This window comes from Choloepus didactylus, chromosome 5 (genome assembly GCF_015220235.1).
Source record: "Choloepus didactylus isolate mChoDid1 chromosome 5, mChoDid1.pri, whole genome shotgun sequence".
In the NCBI taxonomy this organism is placed as follows: Eukaryota; Metazoa; Chordata; class Mammalia; order Pilosa; family Megalonychidae; genus Choloepus; species Choloepus didactylus.
This window is the reverse complement of record NC_051311.1, coordinates 108,869,869-108,891,165: the sequence shown is the minus strand read 5'-3', so window position 1 is coordinate 108,891,165 and position 21,297 is coordinate 108,869,869. Positions and strand designations below refer to the sequence as shown.

The window sequence follows — 21,297 nt, the reverse complement described above, 5'->3', positions numbered from 1 at the left end:
TTGCTCTTTAATTTTCTAGCTCAAATTAATTTCAGGAAATAACCAATTTTGAGTTAAGTGTACCCTGTTATCTGTTGTAATTTTAAGTTGCTGCTGAAGTTGTGTAACTTGCTCATTTAATTGCTCAATTTCCATCTCTTTTTCTTGTATTATTTTTGCAAATTTCCCAAAGAGTGGATTTTGGTCCTGAGTAGAGATAGTATCAGAGTCCTTTATGGCAAATCCCTGTTTCTCCATTTCATCCTAGGACAAAAAATAAGTACATGTCATTTTCAGAATATTCTTTTGTGTGTGTATGTGTGCTTCTGATCCAATACCTCTTTTTAAAATTAATTTATTTTTATTGAGGTGAAATTCACTAAAATAAAATTAACCATTTTAAAGTGAAAAATTCTGTGGCATTTAGTACATTCACAAGGTTGTATAACCACTACCTCTAATGTTCCAAAATACTTTCATCACTCCAGAATGAAACCTATACCCATTAAGCAGTTTCTTCCCTATTCCCCCCCACTTCCTGTACCCCCTCCCTCAGCCCCTGGCAACCACCAATCTGCTTTCTGCTTCTACAGTTTTACCTATTCTTGATAGCTCATATAAATGGAATCATACAATATGTGACCTTTTGTGCCTGGCTGCTTTCACTTAACATGTTTCTGAAGTTCATCCATATTGTATGTGTATCTGTAGTTCACTCCTTTTTATGGCTGAATAATATCCCATTGTAAGTATATACTGCAATTTGCTTATCCATTCATTTATTGGTGGACATTTGAGTTGTTTCCACCTTTTGGCAATTGTGAATAAAGTAGCTATGAATATTCATGTACAATTATTTGTTTGAGTACCTGTTTTCAAGTATGTGGGGTATAAACTTATGAGTGAAACTGCTGGACTATATAGTAATACAATATTTAACTACTTGAGGAATCTTAGAACTTTTTTTTTTTTTTTTTTTTTAAGAAAAGCTGTAGGTTTACAGAAAAATCATTTGTGGAGAAAATATAGAGTTCCCACAGACTCCCTACCTCCCCATTATTAACACCTGCATTAGTGTGGTACATTTGTTAAAACTGACAAATTATGTACTGACTACAGTCCATAATTTCCCTTTTAACCACATTCAAATATAATTCAGTGCTGTTAATTACATTTACAATATTGTGCTACCCGTTACTCTTACAAAAGAGGCATGCCGAAAACGCACAAATGAAAAAATCTGAGATATCATTTCGCTATTACAAACCAACAATCCCTAACATATTTAAGAAAATGTCTCAAAATTATTCATTTAAGATGAATTTAAATGTTTAGGTTGAGCTAAAAATAAGTTCAATGCAAACCCATTTGTCTGCCAATGTCTCTCTGTTAAATATTATTCAGCAGCTGGCTCTGAAATGTTTAATAAGGCTAATAGGACCAACACTACAAATTATTTATAGACAAAAGTTTTTCTTAACTAATTACCTTAAATAATTTGTTTTCTTGTTCAAGTTCTTGTAGGCGGGTAGTAGATTCCTTTTTCTGTATTTCTAATTGCATATGCAGCTGCTGAACTTCTTCATTCTTATTTTCCAATTCTTCCCTAAATTGCTCTAATTGTTCTTCTAAGTTTGTGATCTTTAATACCAAAATTATCAAAAAGGGGAAGAAAAAGTTTATACAAATGTTTGTTTATTTCTCAAGAGAGAATGAAGAGTGCTGTATTAACTCTCCAAAGTAGATATGCTTAAAACATATGTGTCATACACAAAAAGGAAATTGAACACCTTTAAACGATCCTGGCCGAAAGCAGAGGAGAGCTTCTGAAGAGCCTTTTCCTACCTAAACTGTCGCCTGATGAGGCATAAAAGAGTCATGGGAAGAAAGGAAAAAGTCTACATTTTAAATCTTGGTTTATGTTAATCTTAGTTACTATCAAAATACTAAAAAATCTATACAATTAAGTCAGTTTTTTTCAGCCATCAAGTGAAACCACTCAGAGTAAGACCACAAGTTCCTAACTAGACCAATGAAAGATTTGGTAGACACTAAGACCTAAGATCCCTAGGTCTGAGTTACAGAAACCGCTTAGAGTAAGTTATTAAAACAATTCAGGAGAAAATTGGAGAGCTCCTATAAGTAGGACAATAGAAATCTAGGTAAGCATGGACTACCATTATTTGTAAAGCAATTTCTCTGAATGATGGTTATACAGAGAATGAAACTAATGACAAATATTAAGAGCTACTTCTCAATACATTTATAAAAAGTGGGTTTGATTAAGGGCAGGAACAGTCTCAATTACCTCCACAACATTTAGCTCACTGCTTTGGTAGCTACTTAATATTTGAACGGATTTCCAAATGTGTATTTACCTAATGATCAAATTGCTCCATTAAAAGCAACCTAAGATGCAGGAGCACCATTTTGTGGCAACTGGCTCAGAGAGCAGTCTATAAACCATTTACTGTCTTGTAAGTTGAAAGGGACATATGCTGATTACATGCTGACATGTAATTATATCATATTTTAGCACTGGCAAGGCAAAGATGTTAGAAACCACTTAGCTTAGACTACAGAAATAGTATCAGTATTTGCAAAACCAGACATCATTTATAGACAATTTTCTGCTAGGTACTATAATAGTGTTTAAATTTATTATTTTTTTTAAACCCTGTAACAACGTTATGAGGTCAGTACTATGATTAATCCTGTTTTAGAGATGAGGATGGGAGTCGCTGAGAGATAAAGTAACTTGCCTTAAGGTCACACAGCTAGTACATGATGAAACCAGCTTCTGAAGCTAGAGTTTATCTCTAGAATGTTACATTCTTAACTAGCATTCATCCTGCTTCTAATAACTAATGTTAAAGACTTATATTTAAAAATTTCTCTGTAACACTGGTATTAAACTCAGTACAGACATTTTAAATATATTTAGTGGTTGTGTATATACAATTATCAGGTTAGTCTGTTGAAAACTATGGTGATTAGATCTTCAAAGTTATCTCATATAATAGTATTTACGCCTATCCCTATTTTCTACAACTACTTTTGATGACAGGTGTGCCGGTTTGAATGTATTGTGTCCCCCAAATGCCATTATCTTTGTAGTTTTGTGGGGCAGAAGTTTCGGTGCTGGTTAGATTTGCTTGGAAGGTGCCCCACCCAGCTGTGGGAGATGATTCTGATGAGATGTTCCCATGGAGGCGTGGCCCCACCCATTCGGGGTGGGCCTTGATCAGTGGAGCTATATAAATGAGCTGACTCAGAGAGAGGGAACTCAGTGTGTGCAGCTGTGAGTGATGTTTTGAGGAGGAGCAAGCTTGCTGCAGAGGAGCGCCCTGGGAGAAGGCCATTTTGAGGCCAGAGCTTTGGAGCGGACGCCGGCTGCCTTCCTAGCTAGCAGGGGTTTTCTGGATGACATTGGCCATCCTCCGGTGAAGGTGCCCGGTTGCTGATGTGTTGCCTTGGACGCTTTGTGGCCTTAAGACTGTAACTGTGTAGTGAAATAAACCCCCATTTTATAAAAGCCTATCCATCCCTGGTGTTTTGCATTCTGCAGCATTAGCAAACTAGGAAAACAGGTATTATTTTAACATCAACATAGACACAGAATTTTCTGTTCAAAATTGCTGCCCTACCTCACCTGACATTTACTTTCTTTTTTGATTTTAACAGTTTATGGTCAAATTCTTACCTCTGTGGTCTAAAATCTTGTTACTCAAAGTGTAGTCTATAGAGCATGTTAGACAAGCAGAATCTCAAGCCCCATCCCAGACTCACTGAATCAGAATCTGTATTTTAACCAGGTGCCCAAGAAATTCATATGCACATTAAAGTTCCAGATGCACTGGTCTAAAGCACTAACATTCCTATTGTAAGTAGCTGAACTTGAGGCATCATGTCAAGGACTTCAATCCCCAAAAACGTCATTACCGGGCATCTTTCCTCTTATTCAGACTCCAATTTCAGTCCCAGGCTTATTAATACTTTACCTAATAACCAAACACCAGAAGAACATTAAAGTCAAGATTTAAAAATAGAGACTACTAGCTATTTGTTTTAATCTTGTTTAATTTCTTCCAGTTGATATGCAGACTGCTTGGATTACATTAATTTGCACTTATTTGTCATTTTCTTTCTTTCTTTTTTAATGTTTTTTTTCACTTTCCTATGTATATATGTCTTAATTAGTAGAGTTGTTGAAGTTGGGTGCTGGTTTTACAACTGGACAGCAGTGCTCTACATACACACCAAGAGCTCAGTTAAGGTAGAATGACAGTTTTTGATGATTCTTACCAATAAGGCAGAACATGCTTGGATGCTTACCTTTGGCAGTATAGCATCATGTGGGCTCCTGAGTCAGAGAATGTGGATGGAATTCTTGCTCAGTCACTTACTGTGTGATCATAAGCAAGTTACTTAACCCCTTTTAAGACTCTTTACTCATCTGCAAAATGGGTAACAATAGAGCCTATCCCCAAGGCCAGTATAAAGATTAAATGAAACAAGGCATGTAAAATAGTTAGCAATTTCTAGCACACACCCCTCACTAAGGTAAACCATAATTATTTATTATTCCTATCCATAAGCTAGATCTCATTAGCTCTATAAAGAACTAAAACCTATTGAAGGCATTTGTTTTAAAAAAGAAATTTTTCTTTACTTCTATTTCACTCCACATTATTTCCCTTCTCTTAGTAGCCTGAAGCTCCTATCTTTTAAAACATTTTCTTCTCTTCCTATTCAGCCTGCATTTCTAAAGTTCTAACAAACTCTATAAACACATTTTATACAAGTTTAAGCTATAGGAATGGTGGAAAATCTCCAATATAATGACACATATGGATATCTTATTTTTAGACTCTTTCAGATATCTGAAAACATCTTCCTAGTGCAGGAGAGAATGTTTACTTTCCTGCCTCTCAGTCTTCATGGACTGAGTTACAGGTACGTGAGTGGGTTCTGAGAGAGTACTTGTCACTTTAATTAAAAAACTAGATGTGAGTCAGCTGTGAGTTTAACCACTTACTCATTCAACATTTCTGACTCCCATCTCCTTATCTGTAAAAACTAGGAACTGGTTAGTGGATACTCTGTAAGGTCTTTTGTAGTACCAAATGACTATGATTCCAAGTAAAAGAATGTAGTTATTAAATATTTAATTCAAGAAATTAAGATGTTAGTGGTGTTAATCTGCAAATTCAAAGGATAAAACATATAAAATTAGTAAGCTAAATCAAGTACCTATAATCAACTATCATCAATTTTGGGTCAATGTTGAAAGTCCATCTTTTATAGGGAACAGATAATCTCTGATTACCTAGTTTAAGGTTAAACCTTTAAATGGTAATTCTTTTCAAAACACAAGAAGCGGTTACATAAAAAACAGAAGAACCAGAAAAAATACACACATGAAACAACCCATAACAGCCTCTCAGACAAACATTAACATGTGATAGTGAGAAAATGATCCTTCTTATAGAAATTATCATTTATTTCTATACAGTTATTTACATAAATGGCTTTTTTCTCCTCTAAACTGTAAGTTCTCTGAGCTGCAGTTTTAGCTGAGGTCTAAATAATTCTCATATTTTCCAAAGCACTTTATTAATACTTCTATATTGATTAAGCTCATTAAATATTTGTTAAAATATATTAAATGTGCTTAGAAAACAATATGGAAAGAGACAAAAATGGAATTAGAAAATTTGAACATTTTAAATGATATGATATAGCTAGAAAATGTTGAGTATGATTTTTTTTTTAAATCTATAAGACAAAGATTTAAATAAGTTATAATTTCATTGGGAAGTTAAAATTACTACTGCTTATAAGTGGATTTTCTTTTTTTGGAAGGGAAGGAGTAAAAAACATAGGATAACTTTACTGAATAATACTATGATTAATCTTTTACTTTAAGTCATGTATAGAATATTGCAAAACAGCACTACAATCTCCCAAGAGAGTAGAGCATAAAACAACAACAAAATACACCCCACAGCAAAGCAGCAATAACTCAATGCCCATGGTATCATCAGGAGAAAAGAGAGATACTGCCTTTTGTCCTAACATCACTGTATCTTTCCACTTCCTTCTTCACTCAATTCATACCTGCCAGATTAGCCTTCTTTTTGTCCCTCTAAACTTCTGCCTGCTTCAAGGCCATACATGGTTATCCCTCTATCTCAAACACTCATATCAGCATAGTTATTTGTTCACCTGTTTACTGTCTTCAAAGTTAACTTAGGGAGATGGGCAAAGAAACAGGCTAAACTTTGCTTTTAGACCACAAATTCTATTCTGTTCAAAAAATATTTTCAAAGTAACTGATACAAAATAATTCAAATCACATTTTGTCATTTAAAAATAAACTCTTTACCTCTTTTTCCTTTCTGTCTATGGCATCTCTCTCGGCCTGCAATTGTACTTCCAGGGACAATTCTCCTCTCGTTTCTACAGCTCCAAACTCTTTTCGGTCCTCTACCTTTGAATATATAAGAATTTTCTCAAATTTTTACACATTAAATTCTTATTATCCATTTTAATTGGAGATACAGAAATTCTACATCTCCAATTAAAAATAGATAATCTATAATTAGGGCATAATCAAGAAGTTACAGATTTTCAGTCTTGAATGCATTTGATATAAATTTGAACAGTAATGTCTAACATTCTCAAAATTCATTCCTCAGAGAAAATGAAGTTACTCCCCCATTAACCACCCTCCCAGATTCCTTATCCTGTTCTCTTTCTTTGAATCATTTTTGCTTTCTGCTGTATCATGGCAATGGATATCATCAGTTTTTAGTCTGGGGTAAAGCATCAACCTAAACTGGTGGTCATATCTTTTTCACTTGGTTATTATTTTTGAGTCACAACTTTATTGATGATTACAAGGATAATTCCTTCTGGTTTAACTTTCCTTTGTCAGGATTAAGGTATGCAAACAACATTTAGAAATAAGAGTAAACAGAAATGGTTCTGATAAGCAACAATAAACATAAATATACATATATTATGTAATATAAACAAAAAGTGAACAGCAATTTTAAAGAGCAACCTGCCGTAAAACACTCTGTAAAGTTAACCAAAAGAAAATGTCACACCTTTTGAAAAGTGTCTGCACTAATGAGTAAGGCTTGCTCCAGCTCTCTTACTCTGAATTCCAGTTTCTCTATTTCTTCATTCCGTTCTTGTATATCCCTCTGAAGCTGCTCTTTGGATAGCAAAAGCTCACTGCACTTGTCTGTTTTTTCTTTCAAATGATTTGTTAGCTGTTCAACCTGGAAACATAATAAGCAAAAAATATTTTAAAATATTTCAGCAAATCATTTATAACTGATTGCCTGGGAAAAATAAATAGAGAGGAAAAGGGAACCTGTGTTGGGACACCCTATCATTTAGATTTTGGAGAGAGGAAAAGCTAAGACTAGAGAGAGGAGCCAGCAAAGTAGTTGTATCACAGAAACCAAGAGAAGAAAGAATTTTAAGAAGAAGGCTGAAAAATCTGCAAATAAACTCACTACTCTCCCTGCTATGTGGAACTTGACTCCTAGGGTGTAAGTCTCCCTGGCAAAGTGGGACATGACTCCCAGGGATGAGCCTAGCCCTGGCAATGTGGGATTGACAATGCCTTCTTGACCAAAAAGGGGAAGAGAAATGAAACAAAATAAAGTTTCAGTGGCTTAGAGATTTCAAATAGATTTAAGAGATCATTCTGGAGGTTACTCTTATGCATGCTTCAGCCAGATACTGCAAATTGCCACAGTAAGCCAAGCCCCAACCAACAGTGTTCCGGAAAACCCTAAAGAATACCTTGGGCTCTATCTGACTTTATAAAAATTGTACTTAAGTTTATTTTTTCAGAAACTTAAAGTCTCCAGATGCCTCCTATGCCAGAGAAGCCCTGAAACCCAGTACCAGTCTCTCCCAGAACATCAACCAGCTGCATACCCCTATCCCATAATGTCGATACTCCTTTTCAGCATGGAGAAGTTAGAATGGTCATTGTCCAGATATCCCTGAAGATTGAGAGAATGATCAAACAAGAAGGAGGTGTTATAACTGAGAAGCTAGGATTTAACAAATGATTATGACTACTTGACTCACTATACAGATACTTCTTTTTAGTTTCTAGTGTATTAGAATAGCCAGAAGGAAATACCTGAAATTGCTGAACTGTAATCCCGTAGCCTTGATCTTTGATAGTGACTATATAACTATACAGCTTTTATCTTGTGACCATGTGATTGTAAAAGCCTTGGGACTGACATCCTCTTTATCCAGTATATGGGTAAATAAGTAATAAAAGAAAGACATGCATGAAAATAATAATAATAGGTTGGGAATATGGAGAAAATACTCCTACATCAACTATGCATAATAGTTGATAGTACTACTTTAATAATCTTTCATCAATTGTAACAATGCAACTACTGTTAAAAAAACAACAGAATTACAAAAAAAGCGCTATCATCAATTGTAACAAATTTTCCTCACCAATGCGAGTGTTGGTGGTGGGGCGGTATTTGGGAATCCTGTATTTTATGCATGATTGTTCTGTAAACCCACAACTTCTCCAATAAAAAAATTAAAATATATAAAAAAAAGTTAAAAGAAAAAAAATTAAAGAAAAAAATTAAAAAAAAAAAAAGAAGGCTGCCACGAAGGCTTCTGAATGGTCATGTAAGGTGAAGAAAGAGATGTGATTATCTGACACAGTCATGAGATTGTGGGTGATCATTAAATGACAGTTTAAAAAACTAGAAGGTAAAAAACCCCACTAATCTAGAAGAGTAGGAAACTTCACTGAAGTGGACTGAGAAAAGAATGGAAGATGGGGAAGTTAAGACAGCAAATATAGGCAACTCTTTTGATCCATTTTGTTTGGGAATGGGAATAGAGAAATGAGCAGGGACATTTATTTACTTGGATAATACTAGAATATGTCTGCAGATGGGAGTGATTTAATAAAGCACATTCCAAATTTCAACACATAAATTAATTTTGGGGGTTTCAAGGACCTTCTCATGCTAAAGTAATATTTAATTTTCTGATTCTAAAGATTCATATACAATAGAAAGAATGTACTTAAAGACTTTTCATTATATGCACTTGTTTTACACTCAAGAGAAAAATTTCTACAAGTTAGGCAATGTCAATGAAGTTTTTACCTCTCTAGTTTGATGTTCATTGATGGGCTGGAATCGAGGTACAACCTTAAGCTGATGTTCTAGTTTCTGTATTTCCTGTTGGAATACATCTCTCTCATGTTCTCGATCAATCGCTTGCTCCTAAAGTTTAGAAATAATAATAGTAACTGAAGAAAAAATATTTTTCAAAGTTATTTTTCCTTTACTTCCCTTTTGTTACAGGTACAGTTTTGTTTGAAAGCAAAGGACTGGTAACCACAGAATACCCCAAACCATGAATATTTAGAAAGATAACATTGCTGCATGATATATAGCCTATTTTGGCTCTTCCGCAAATGTGGAAGCATTTAAATATTATTTAAAGCAAAAAACAGTTCTTTCTAATATAAGTAATGTAAAATATGGAATAAAAAAAGTATTCTCCTTAAAAATGTATTTACTCTTTTGGAACAAAGGGGGAGTTCTACTGCTAACTTAACCATTAAACAAAATAAAATAAACCAATTACTTGGTAAATCAATTTCTTTCATCCTAATCTAGGTTTACACCTAAAATTGCAACATGTGTAAGAATATGATTCTCTGATCTGAGATACTGGGTGTAAATGAAAATCCTAAGAGGCAAACCTGTGTCAAAAAATGTTTAGGCTTTTTAGGGAAGACACTAATGAGAGCACGACAACTTGGGTTCCAGTCCCATTTCAAAGGGTACAACTGCTACCCTTTGTGCACATCTTCCGAGGGTGAAGCAGAGATGGCCATTAACTCTAAGAATCCACATTTGTTTAGGTTATTGTTTAAAGCAAAGAATATGACATGCTTCTTAATTATGAATTTGGAAAGGCTAATTGGAAGGATTTATTCATAATCTGGTGGTACTCCTTTCAATTCTAATATCTGAACAAAAATTACTGCAAGTTTTCATTGGAATGGTACTTTTCAATCAATTAGTAGAACACAAAAATATCTGTACTCAAGAGCCTCTTCATAATTTAAAAAATTCACAAATGTAAAACAGTAGCAAGTAACATTCCATTGAGATAATCAATCTTCAAATTGAGAATACTTACATCCAAAAATTTTCTCATTTTTTCTAACTGCTTTTCCAGTGCTTGGTTTTGCTGTCTTAAATCCATTAGTTCAGCATTTTTTTCTTGTTCCAGCTCTATAAACCTACCGACCTGTTCTTCAACATCTATTTCAAGAGCTTTCACTTGTTTTTGAAGGTCATCACATACTTTTTCAGCTTGGCACTGTACTTCTAGCTTTTCCTTCATCAGTTTCTCTGTCTCCTGTAATAATTCTGTTTACAAATGCAAAAAATATACTAAGATAAATCACAATTAATGATGTTCTGATAGTGAAATCACCCCATAACTGTGTTTAAGTTTTAACTTCATGAAATAGAAGACTTGGGTTTTAATTCAAACACACATAAAAAAAGGTGAATTTTCTCTTAAATCATCCAACTATCTTAACATATTCCTTTATAAATAAGCAAGCTAGTATAAATAAAATTATAAAGAATTAACAAAAAAGGGTATATCCTGTCACTAAAAAGAATATTTTTATGAAAACAGCAAAGCAAGTCATAAATAAATCTGTTTTCAATGTAAGGAAAAGAACAAAGTCTAATTAAATTAGAGAATAAGAAAAACTCACCATTTTTCTTCACCTCAGGCAAAAGTCAATTAATTCCAAACCTATAAAGTCACTTTTATATGCATACACAATACACACAAAGACCAAATACTATCAATCTTTAACTAAAGCCATTTAGAGTATAGAAAAAGTAACACAGTTGCAATCAGAATTTCCTGTTAGTCTTATTCCTTATTAGATCCATATTCCTGAGTTGCTGTTACATGATACACATGTATGTGTATCAAGGGAAACTGTCAAGTATGAGAAGCAGTGTGGTGTAGTCTTAAGAGCAGAGACTGTGAGTTCAAATCCTAGCTCTGCCACTAATCTTGTATGTGACACACAATAGGCTGGTCTTTTAGTTTCCTTACATACAGAATGAGATAATAATAGTACCTGTCTCTTCAGAGTTATTGTGAGGATCAAATGAGTTAATATATGTAAACAATAGTTCCTAGAATATGGTAAGTACTATATCTATTATTGTTATTAATAATATAATGATTAAGTATATAGAGCAAAAGTAAAAAATTCTCTAATGAAGAAGATAGAAGGCACAAGTCCCTAGAGTCTTTATACTAACTGGTCTGTCAACAATGTGCTCAGGACTAGGAATCTATAGAAAACAGCTTTCCTTTTAAAATAATACAGATATTAGAAGTTAATATAAAAAATAAACCAACCAGAATGTCTCTTTATCTACTAAATTCTGTTGATCCTTCTGACACCATCATCTTATATCCTTCCTGATTTCAAAAAAGCATTTTGAAAAGTCATAGGGGGCAAGAGTTTAGTATGTTTGCTAAAGAAAAAAGTGTTTTGATAAACATATATATTCTTAAAAATACTGACGTAGCCCTAAGTTCTGTGCAAAAATACATATAAGATGATGGTCATTATGAACCTGTTGTTAATTTCAAATAAAAAATAAGTACTTACTCTAAGAAAAGTTTCTGTTAAAGAGAAAAAGTGTAAGTGTGAAGCACAATAGCAAAATTGCAAAGTTAGAATATGTTAGTGGGTTGAAAATCCAAGGGTCAACCAATTTTTGGAGTTGTAAGTCTACCACCGAAAGATTGGCCATGCAATTTCATAAACACACCTGCTCCAGCTGCTGCATCAACTGCAGCATCTACTCTTCCTATGAGAATGGAAAAAAAAAGCACAACAAAATACGGTAATTTACATGCCTTCTATTTCCTAAAATAGGATAACACACACAAAAAAGAACTGCAAGCGTAAGTCGAAACTGTTGATTATTTTCATTGGTAACATTATGAGAAGTTGCAATTATTTCTTGAATATTTTATGTGTATGACAAGTATACTTTCCATATTTAAAATGACAGGCCTAAACCTGTGTTAAACTAATTTGAACAACCAGATAGAACACCACTGTTTCAAAATGTATATTGTATTTCTAAATTGATAACATGAAATTAGTGAAACTACACATTTATAATTCCAACTGATTATGTAATATAAACCTGAGAGGATATGAAAAAAAGTAAAGTTCCATTACAAAGACCGAAATTTATTTATATTTTTTTACCTCTAAATGAACTTTAACTTCAAAATATTACCTAATTTTTCATTTCAAGAAACAGCAAAGTCCATTTATAAATTTAAACATTCTTACATGGATTAAACTAGCTATTGGCCTACTATTAGCAGCCACTGACCTTTCAATCTACTCTACTTGCAGGGCAAAGTCTACCCCTACCTGCTCACCCATCACAGTTCTCTTAGTTATTTAATCCAAGTATACTTTTTGCTGCCTCTCTGCTATTAAAAGAATCAAATCTTACACAATTTTAAAGATAACACATTATTTGCAGCTTCCTCTTGAGGCAGAGACTCGAGGATTAATGATAATCAAGGGAAAAGAAACAGAAAAACCAACCCAATTCCACATGGTTGCTAACGACATTTATCTAACATGTAAATTATAAATTTTCAAGTCCTTTTTTTACAATACATGATAATGGCAGTGAAAAAGTTAAAAAAAAAGTATGTAAGTAAAATTAGAAGAATATTTCATATAAAGTCTGAAAAATACATACGTTGTTCAACTGGGCCTGCCTCTGCTTTCATAGCTTCCTTCTGTCTGGTCAATAATTCTCTTTCTTCTTGGATCTGCTGTTGCTCTGCTTCCAATTCTTGTAATCTATTACCTGCACATAACAACTCCTGCTCAAGACGATCTATTATATCAGTTTTTTCCTGAATTTGTCTTACAAAAAGAGTCTTTTCATCTGCATAGCCATCAATGACACCTGTAAGATAATGAGGAATCAGATTATTACTCACGTCAAAATTTACCATTAGATATAAATATAAACAATAAAAGGTATATTGTTAGCAAAACTTTAAATCATTGCAACCCATTAAAAGTCTTGACTGAATTTGCTGCTAATGATAACAACTATTAACCTTTAACATAGTATGTTCCATGCAGTCTTTCTCTTCTTAACTTAAAAATGGAAATTCTTTGAACTTTGTATTACTTTGTTATGCTGAAATATCACATCATGTAAGTGTAACTTATTTTATTAACAGATCTAAATAGATTCCTGGAAGGGTGAATATAAATCAGATGTTTATGAATGAAATCATAATTTTAAATATACTAAAGAAGGTTGATATTTTGAGTAATTCTAGAAGATCCACCCCACAACAACATGGTGGAATACAAAGAGCACAGGAGCTTTAGAGGTTTAAATACTGACTTCACCATGTAATGGTGGTAATATCTCTTAGCTTCAGTTTTCTCATCTCTAAATTACAAGAGGTGTCTTAGGATGGTAGGATTATAGTAACAACACACCACTATCCTATTTCTATATTTTCTTAAATTGCTAATACTTTCTGCCATTCTATTCAATTCTTTTTATGATAAAAAAATATATTTATAGTTTTAAAATTGCTTGGAGGAACTCTGAAGGCAAACTACAACTACTCTTCAGTGGCCACTCTAATTAGAATAGATTGGTGGTTTCTAAATCTCATTTGTCAGTAACAAGGTGCTCACCGTCAGCCTTACTGAGCTCCACAGCCAGCTGTTCTCTGGCCCTAGACTCCTCGTGAAGGCGCTCTTGCAACTCTTCTTGGCATCTGAGAGACTCTGTCACTTCCTGTTTCTGTCTAAACGATTCACGCATCAACTCTGTCTGTGTAACTTTCGCATGTTCAAGCTAAACAAGGAGGAAAGTATATACAAAGGGAGATAATTAAAATTGTTGGGAATACTAGTACCATGCCCCCATTAAAGCTAAATAAAAAGAATTCTGAATAAAAATAGTTATACTATTGAAGTGCAGTCATTTAAACATTTCTAGTGCATGCTAACATTAGTAGGCAGAATAAATCATAGACGACAAATAGATTAGCTATGTACAACTTTCCATTAAAAGATATATTCTAGTTTATTGGACAAAAGAATATGCTTCTTTTGGAGATAAACCACTTCAAATCACTAGATGTGTACTCTATTACATAAAAGGAGAAATAAAGTTAATGAAGCACAGACTCACTTATACTTGTTAAAGCATTTTATATAACTGTTCTATGATAAACTTTATTACCATTGTATTTAACATTTATTGATTATGACTTCCATAGGATCTGCTGTACACTGTGGAAAATAATATATGATCAATTCAATGGCATCGATAAAAAAATCAGAGTGAACAAGAAAAAGAAATTACACTTATGATCCACCTGTTTTAACTAAAAGCTTTAAATTTCTGTCTATTTGTGAACCATCTACAAGACTCTATACGAATATTCAGTTTGTTTTCAATTCCTTAGAATACAGAGGTATTAACCATAAACAAATCCTTCTGAAAATGCTGTCATTCATACCTAGTGACTACATTCTTAAAGAATTTTCAGATGACAGTAAAGTACAGACTCGGGTCCAAAGCTCTGAATTAGAAGATTAGCTGGATCACTATTGCTGAATCCACTGTGTGAAATTGCAGAAAAGCACTGACTCTGCCTTAGTTTTCTGGGCTTCTGACTGCCAGTACCTGCTTATTTGTTTTTACTGAAAATTGAATGCAAATGTTTCTAGTTCTATATCATTATCACTATCCCCTACATTCATTCATATATTAATAACTGGCTCACAACAATGTCATAAGAATTTGTAAATTTATAAAGTATTTTGTATTTTAGAAAGATATTATTACTATGTTTTAAACTTAAAATATAGGTCAAGTTTGTGTGGTTTCTCATTTATAGTCAGGTTAAGTAATGTACTACAAAATTATGAAGATATATAAGAAATTTTATTTTTAAACTAAAGACTTCTGTTCTTCACATCTGAGTGTATTTACTGTAGCAAATGGAGTTTACAGTTACTAACGCTTTTTATTGTAATTCTAAATCGACTTCCAAAGTATTTAGTATTCAACTATTCTTGTTTTAAGTGAACATTTTAAATAGCATCCACATTGTTTGAAAATAATATGAGTACACATTTGAGACTCATAATGGAAAATTAAATGTAAATATTAAATCATAAAATATGAAATATAAATCATAAAACAGCTCTGATATGTTACCCTAGAGAAAGGACATAATTTACCAATATTTTTACTTTTGATTGGCAAAGTAGTATTTTTCCTGTAAATGTGGATAACTAATGCACATTTGCTTTTATTATAAAGAAACATAAACATATGTTAATGAACAAATTTGTATAGAACTACTCTCCTGATTCTACAGTCACAGACTATATTGTAAAGAACTTATCAATTGCTTCTATCTATACATATGGAATTGTTTTTCTGTAAATTATATAATGATTGGCTGGTAAATACATGAAACCTCTTTAAGCATTCAAAGTTTTAGCCAAGAAGAGTATGATTTTTCTTTCCTTTTCCAAATTTACTTTGCAGACCAACAAAATAGATATTTGCTTTAGATATGAAAATGTAGTCTTTGCTTCTATAGTCTACTTCTTGACCAGCCTTAAAGTGAATTTAAGTGATACTTTTCATAAAACCACAAGAAATAAGTGGTTTTACAAAACAAACAAAAAATAAGTTTCAACAATCACATACAGTAAATCTACCATGCTAATTTCATTTAATATAAGAGCTGGGCTCCACACTTTATTGGGATAAGTGACCCCTTTAAATGTTCATCTAAATACTTCACACTTTAAAAATCTCTTCCACCCAGTGAAGGTATGATTTATTAGTAATATGTACTAACATGTATTATAATATGAACCATATAAATATTTCATATTCAGTATTTTCAAAATATTAAAGGAGATTAATTACCATATTAAAAGTATATGTACAGCATCAGTAAGTATTCTGTCACTTAAAAGTTGCAAGAGAGGTAATACAACTAACTTCTCAAAACCATCTGGCTTGTTAAATATTAGCCAGTGGAGCATGGTTAAAATCGTGAATGTCATAAAGACTACTGAATAACTTGTAGTTACACTGAATAACTTGTAGTGAATCATTCACAACATACATAAGTGTCAAATTAACCTGAAATACCTAATACGCAGGCCTCTCTATGCTAACTAGTCCCCCTTAACAAGGCTTATACAAAATAATTCACATAAAAAAAACTGAAAAAAGTATTTCCTCAAAGGATAAGTACGCACATTAAAACCACAGAATGTGATTTCCTCAAGAGAGTTAGCAATAAAATTAGAATACAATTTTCCTTTTTCCTTGTCTGGTGCTACCATCAACATGCCATCTGACTGTAAACATTTCCTAATTGGCTCAACAACAAGTCACTTAACTTTTAGGTACCACAATGCCTATTCCCTCAAAAACAATCATTTCATTTTTACTTAGGATTGGCATAATGAACACAGAAAAGCAAGATTCCTAAACACAAGCAGATTCTTTTAAAATAGCCTGGCTGGAACTTGAGAACTGTAATCTTATCTCATTAAGCTTTCTTGAATTAGAAATGAACCAAGTTAGGACTCCTAGACCAAATTTAGCCCTTTAATACTTCCAGAATGAATGAGTAGTAGCATGACAAACAACAAAACAAGGCTTTATTCCACTTAACCTTACTAAAGACATGAAACATTTCAATTCTCATTATACATAGGTTTTTAACTGAATATTTTTTCATACTTACTGAATAAGGAGGGGTAGGCAGTGAAATTTTAGAAATAAGCTTTAATATGTGCCCATTTCTTTTGTGAATAAAATGAAAAATAGAAGTATTAACGATTATTGAATTATTTTCATCCAAATGCTCACATAGAGGAAAAGGATTTGGTAAAGGTACACGAGATTCAACCTCATAAACATCTTCATCTTGTTCTTCCAACTGTGAGCCACTGAGTTTGACAGTTGCCAAATAAGTCCTGTAAGAGTCCATTCTAGAAGGTGTAGCTGCTAATCTTCCTCGTTTGCATTATCAGTTTCCCACTACATTCAAAAGCCTTTTTTAGTTTATATCATAGCAGTATGAAAAATTCTTTTTATAAGTATCAAATAAATATTATAAAATTAATTCAACAACTGAACAATAAAATAGAGAAAGAAGTCCAGGAAAAAACCTCCCGTAAATCTAAAAAAAGAGAACTCCCATCAGTCTTCATCTAAAAACAAAGCAAAACCAAAAAGTCAAACAAACAAAAAAACCCAAACCCAAACCAAACAAAAAAGAATCTTTTCAATTGGAATAATTAAATCCTTGACAAATATTACTATGAAAATAAAAAAATCTCATTAGCTGAGCGATCAAGAGCTTTCAATATCAAATATGCCTGCGGTAATAAGTTTTCCAAGCAGAAACTGGCAGGGAAGGTCAAGTTTTAAATCTCCATGGTAGCAGTCAATGTAGTTGCGACATTATTTTCCTTGTTGCTGCTTCACTCAATTTAAAAGGAAAAGCTCTTCTGAACTGAGCTATTCAAATCATCTCTCATGCTGTGCCAAAGGATTCTAGTAAGTGTCCCCTGAGGAAAAGGTCAGAACAGAGGGTGTGGTTTAATGTATTTACCTATAGGTACACTGACAGGTGGAATGTGAATTAATACGCCCACAAAAAAGCCTGCCTAACAGGATCCAAGTTCCACGTCAGAGCTCTGAAAAGGGCAATTAGGCAAGTTTATAATGCTTGTAGGATAAGCTGGTGTTTTTCCACCCCATTAAAAAAATTGCTTTAATTAAAAAATATGAAATCAGTATGTTTGAGTACACATTACCACTTCAGTTGTCAAAGTATATTAATCATAATTATTACTGGAAAACTAAATTAGCATTTCCTTCTGATACTTCCTTAGAAAAAATATTCTTTTGAGCAGCCACTAAAACTAAATACAGAAAATTCAGTTGTGACCTGTTTACACATTGTATTGTTTATAGAATGAAAGTTAAGGGGAAAAAACTTCCTTTTTAAGCTACATTGCATATAATAGCTGGTAATTATACCACCTAAAGTATCCTATGGCCCCTGACTAAAATTGAAAAGCCCAAGTTGTACACAATAGTAGTGAGTAAGCCTTCTGAAACTCCAGAAACCTGGGCAATAGCGAATAAATGAGCCACTCAGAATTTTTAAAAGATAAATCTCTTACTTTTTAATATTAAAAGATTCTCAATAATAAAAGCTGTTTTAAATAAAGCAATAAGCTTTCATTTTAGTGCCTTTTCTCTGGCCAGTAACTAAATATCCTAACCTCACAAAGCCTTTATCTAATATGGAAAAACCCATAGTAAAACGAGCAGGTAACATCAACAAAAATCCATTTTATAGCCACTTTCACTTCATAAAGTTGTTTAGAGGAGCCAATATCCAAACCCTTCACAGTGGATTAATACGTGGGGCAGAGAAAATGAGGGAGGAGAAAGACTGCAGCCTCTTAAATTCTGGAACTTGGCAATGACAAATTTCTACTTATTATGTGAGTCCTCCAGTTAGCCTGTGAAAAATCTTAACATCTGTACAAAATGGAGGCCTAACCTTAGTACTACTGCAGCTACATTTGACTTTACTGGGGATTCAGCAGATATAAAATTATCGATATCCCAGGCTGCTCAGCTTTATGAACTGGTGGAACCCATGCTTAGTCTAACAAATACCTCCCCCAAATATTCTTTCTTTGCTTCCTCTATGAATTACAGTTTATTTTGTAATCTGATGTCTATTATTTTTATTTAAAGCAAAAGCAAAAACTTGTAAGAAGTATTCCCGTATAAATAATAACATTTAGGTCAAGGTCAGAGCTAACAATAAAGAAAAGAAAAAAAAACTAGGGATAAAAAGACTTAAAAAAGCAATGATCAAGATGATTTAGGGTGGAGCAAATAGCCCTCATAGCAACAGTATATTAACCGACAGTATATTAGCGTATATTATATCAATTGATGTTCAGAAAACTGAGCCTGAATTAAAATAATTCAAGTTATATTCTACTTTTTCCCCACTTTTAGAAAGCATGTAAAACTTTTTTTTGCAATCAAAATCTGTTAAAATTAAACAACTTCAAGTTTTAGAAGATACACTTATAATTTTTCAACCTAGTTCATACCTCCAGGTTTTAGATAGTCAAGATTTTAATGTATATTTGAAGGCTATTAATTTGCTATATAGAGTTATGTTTCCAAAACTAACAGCTTTAATTTAAACATACATCAAGCCATTTAAGCTTTTCCCTCATAAATAATTTCCCTCAAATTGTAAAACACTTCTACGCTTTTCTGGATTTTGATTTGTTTACTTATTTCTCTAAGTATTTTATCCTCAGGAAAAGTCTCCTTTTTAGAGTAAATATACAAAGCTCAAGTTCCATTATTCTCAAAAATAAAAATTATGAGACTCAAGAGACTTAATGAAAATTATTCTGTAGAAATAAATTCTTTATTCATTAATTTCTTCAGGGCCTAAAAGAATCGCTTGGTGAATAATCTATGGCTCTTAATAGTACTCTAGATTCTGGAAAGCTATAATTGCTGAAGGACTATTCCCACAGAACAGAGTAATTTCTTTTTCTATCTGATCTGAGAGCCAACAAGCCGTGAAACCATACTCTCAAAGGCAACCAAAAAGAAACTGCTGAATAAAAACTGTTTTAAAGAGGTTACCCTTCTAAGGACCTGAGGGTAATCTCCAAGCAATTTTCTTCATACTGAAATGAAAGCTATCCCACCCACAAACAGGTTGAATATAAGCCTATCAGGCAATAAAGAGGTAAACTGTACCATAATAAATGTCAGGACTTGGACATTCCATTGGGCAAATGACTTCTCAAATCAAATACATAAAGTAAAAAACTTCTTTGATATATTTTATGAAAACAGTCTACAAGGCAGATATTTGTCCAATGCCATGACATGTAGTAACAAAAATGCTTCGTCATTCTTTTATTAAAGTAGGCTGTACCTAAGAAACCTATAGCAGCCCTGATAAAACTAAATACAAAGCTTAATCATGTATCTTCCACTAATAACACAACATACAAAACCACACCTTAGGAAACAAAAAAACAAAACCAAGAACCTTGAAAATGTGACAGTATTTACTTAGATTATGGGTCTTTTCAATTGAAACTTAACCCCACCCAAAACCACAAACCCACAATCCTACCCTCTCTCAAATTTTAATAGAGGCAAGGTCCCTCTGATCCAAAGGCTACACCCTCCTCATGTGCTCTGGATTCCATCCTCATCTACCCTAAGGACTTGGCTCCATAGAGCCCATCCCCTCTGTACTATATCTTCAACTTCACTGCTACTCAGTATAAACTATTCAACCTTTAAGAAAGCACACTCCCCTTCTCAAACTAGTACTCTCCTATTTTCTTCACAGCTAGGCATCATGAAATCGCTGTCTCTATTTCAACTCCCTGCATTTTGGATTCCTTCTGTACCACTCCATGAAGCTGCTTTCAAGGTCTCCGATGACATCCACATTGAAAATCCAATAAACGCTAAGTCCTTAGCGTCTCTAACCTCACCACGGTATCTGACATTTTTGGAAACTCTCTCCTTACTTGATTTTTATGACATGATTCTCCTGATTTTCCTCCTATCTCTCATTCTCAACCTAGTTTGTAGACTTACATACCTTTACTCTCTTTTAAATGTCAGCATTCTATGGGCACAAAAAGTTAGCTCACTGTAAATTCTCTAAAACTATAGCTTCAAAAGCCTTTAAATGTTGATGACTTCCCATCTAGTCCTTCTCAAACTCCAGACCCTAGTGAATATCTTTACTTGAATGCCCTGCCCCCTCCATGACTTTCAAACCCAGTTTACCTAAAAGTGAGCTCATCATCCACTTCTTTTGTATCCCTACCTCAGTAAATGAAACACGGCCTGTCAAAATTCATCCCCAATATGTCCCCCTCTTCCTTATCTCCCACATCTAACTGATTATACCCAGTTCTATCAAATTCAACTTCCTAAATAGTTTTCAAATCTCTTCTCTCCTGCCTTAGCTTGATCTCTTTCACCTCTCAGTTGCAAAGTTGTAAGTTTCCTGTCTCTCTACACTGAGCAGCTCTCCACACTACCT

At 33.3% G+C, this 21,297-nt stretch overlaps 1 protein-coding gene across 11 annotated transcripts in view; it reads right to left on the bottom strand.

Moving 5' to 3' along the window:
* AKAP9 (A-kinase anchoring protein 9) overlaps nucleotides 1-21,297 on the bottom strand; it is a 168,833-nt gene that overhangs the window by 29,308 nt on the left and 118,228 nt on the right. For 6 of the 11 annotated variants that reach the window (XM_037836632.1, XM_037836634.1, XM_037836637.1 and 3 more), the window contains 8 exons: nucleotides 13,814-13,976; nucleotides 12,846-13,058; nucleotides 10,210-10,442; nucleotides 9,162-9,281; nucleotides 7,095-7,271; nucleotides 6,368-6,472; nucleotides 1,468-1,620; nucleotides 64-243 (listed from right to left, as the gene is read on the bottom strand). In XM_037836632.1, the coding sequence (XP_037692560.1) occupies nucleotides 64-243; nucleotides 1,468-1,620; nucleotides 6,368-6,472; nucleotides 7,095-7,271; nucleotides 9,162-9,281; nucleotides 10,210-10,442; nucleotides 12,846-13,058; nucleotides 13,814-13,976 (1,344 nt within the window). Of the gene's footprint in view, nucleotides 1-63; nucleotides 244-1,467; nucleotides 1,621-6,367; nucleotides 6,473-7,094; nucleotides 7,272-9,161; nucleotides 9,282-10,209; nucleotides 10,443-11,885; nucleotides 11,925-12,845; nucleotides 13,059-13,813; nucleotides 13,977-16,908; nucleotides 17,325-21,297 lie in introns of those variants that run through there. The other 5 variants (XM_037836629.1, XM_037836631.1, XM_037836636.1 and 2 more) reach the window with 2 other exon arrangements.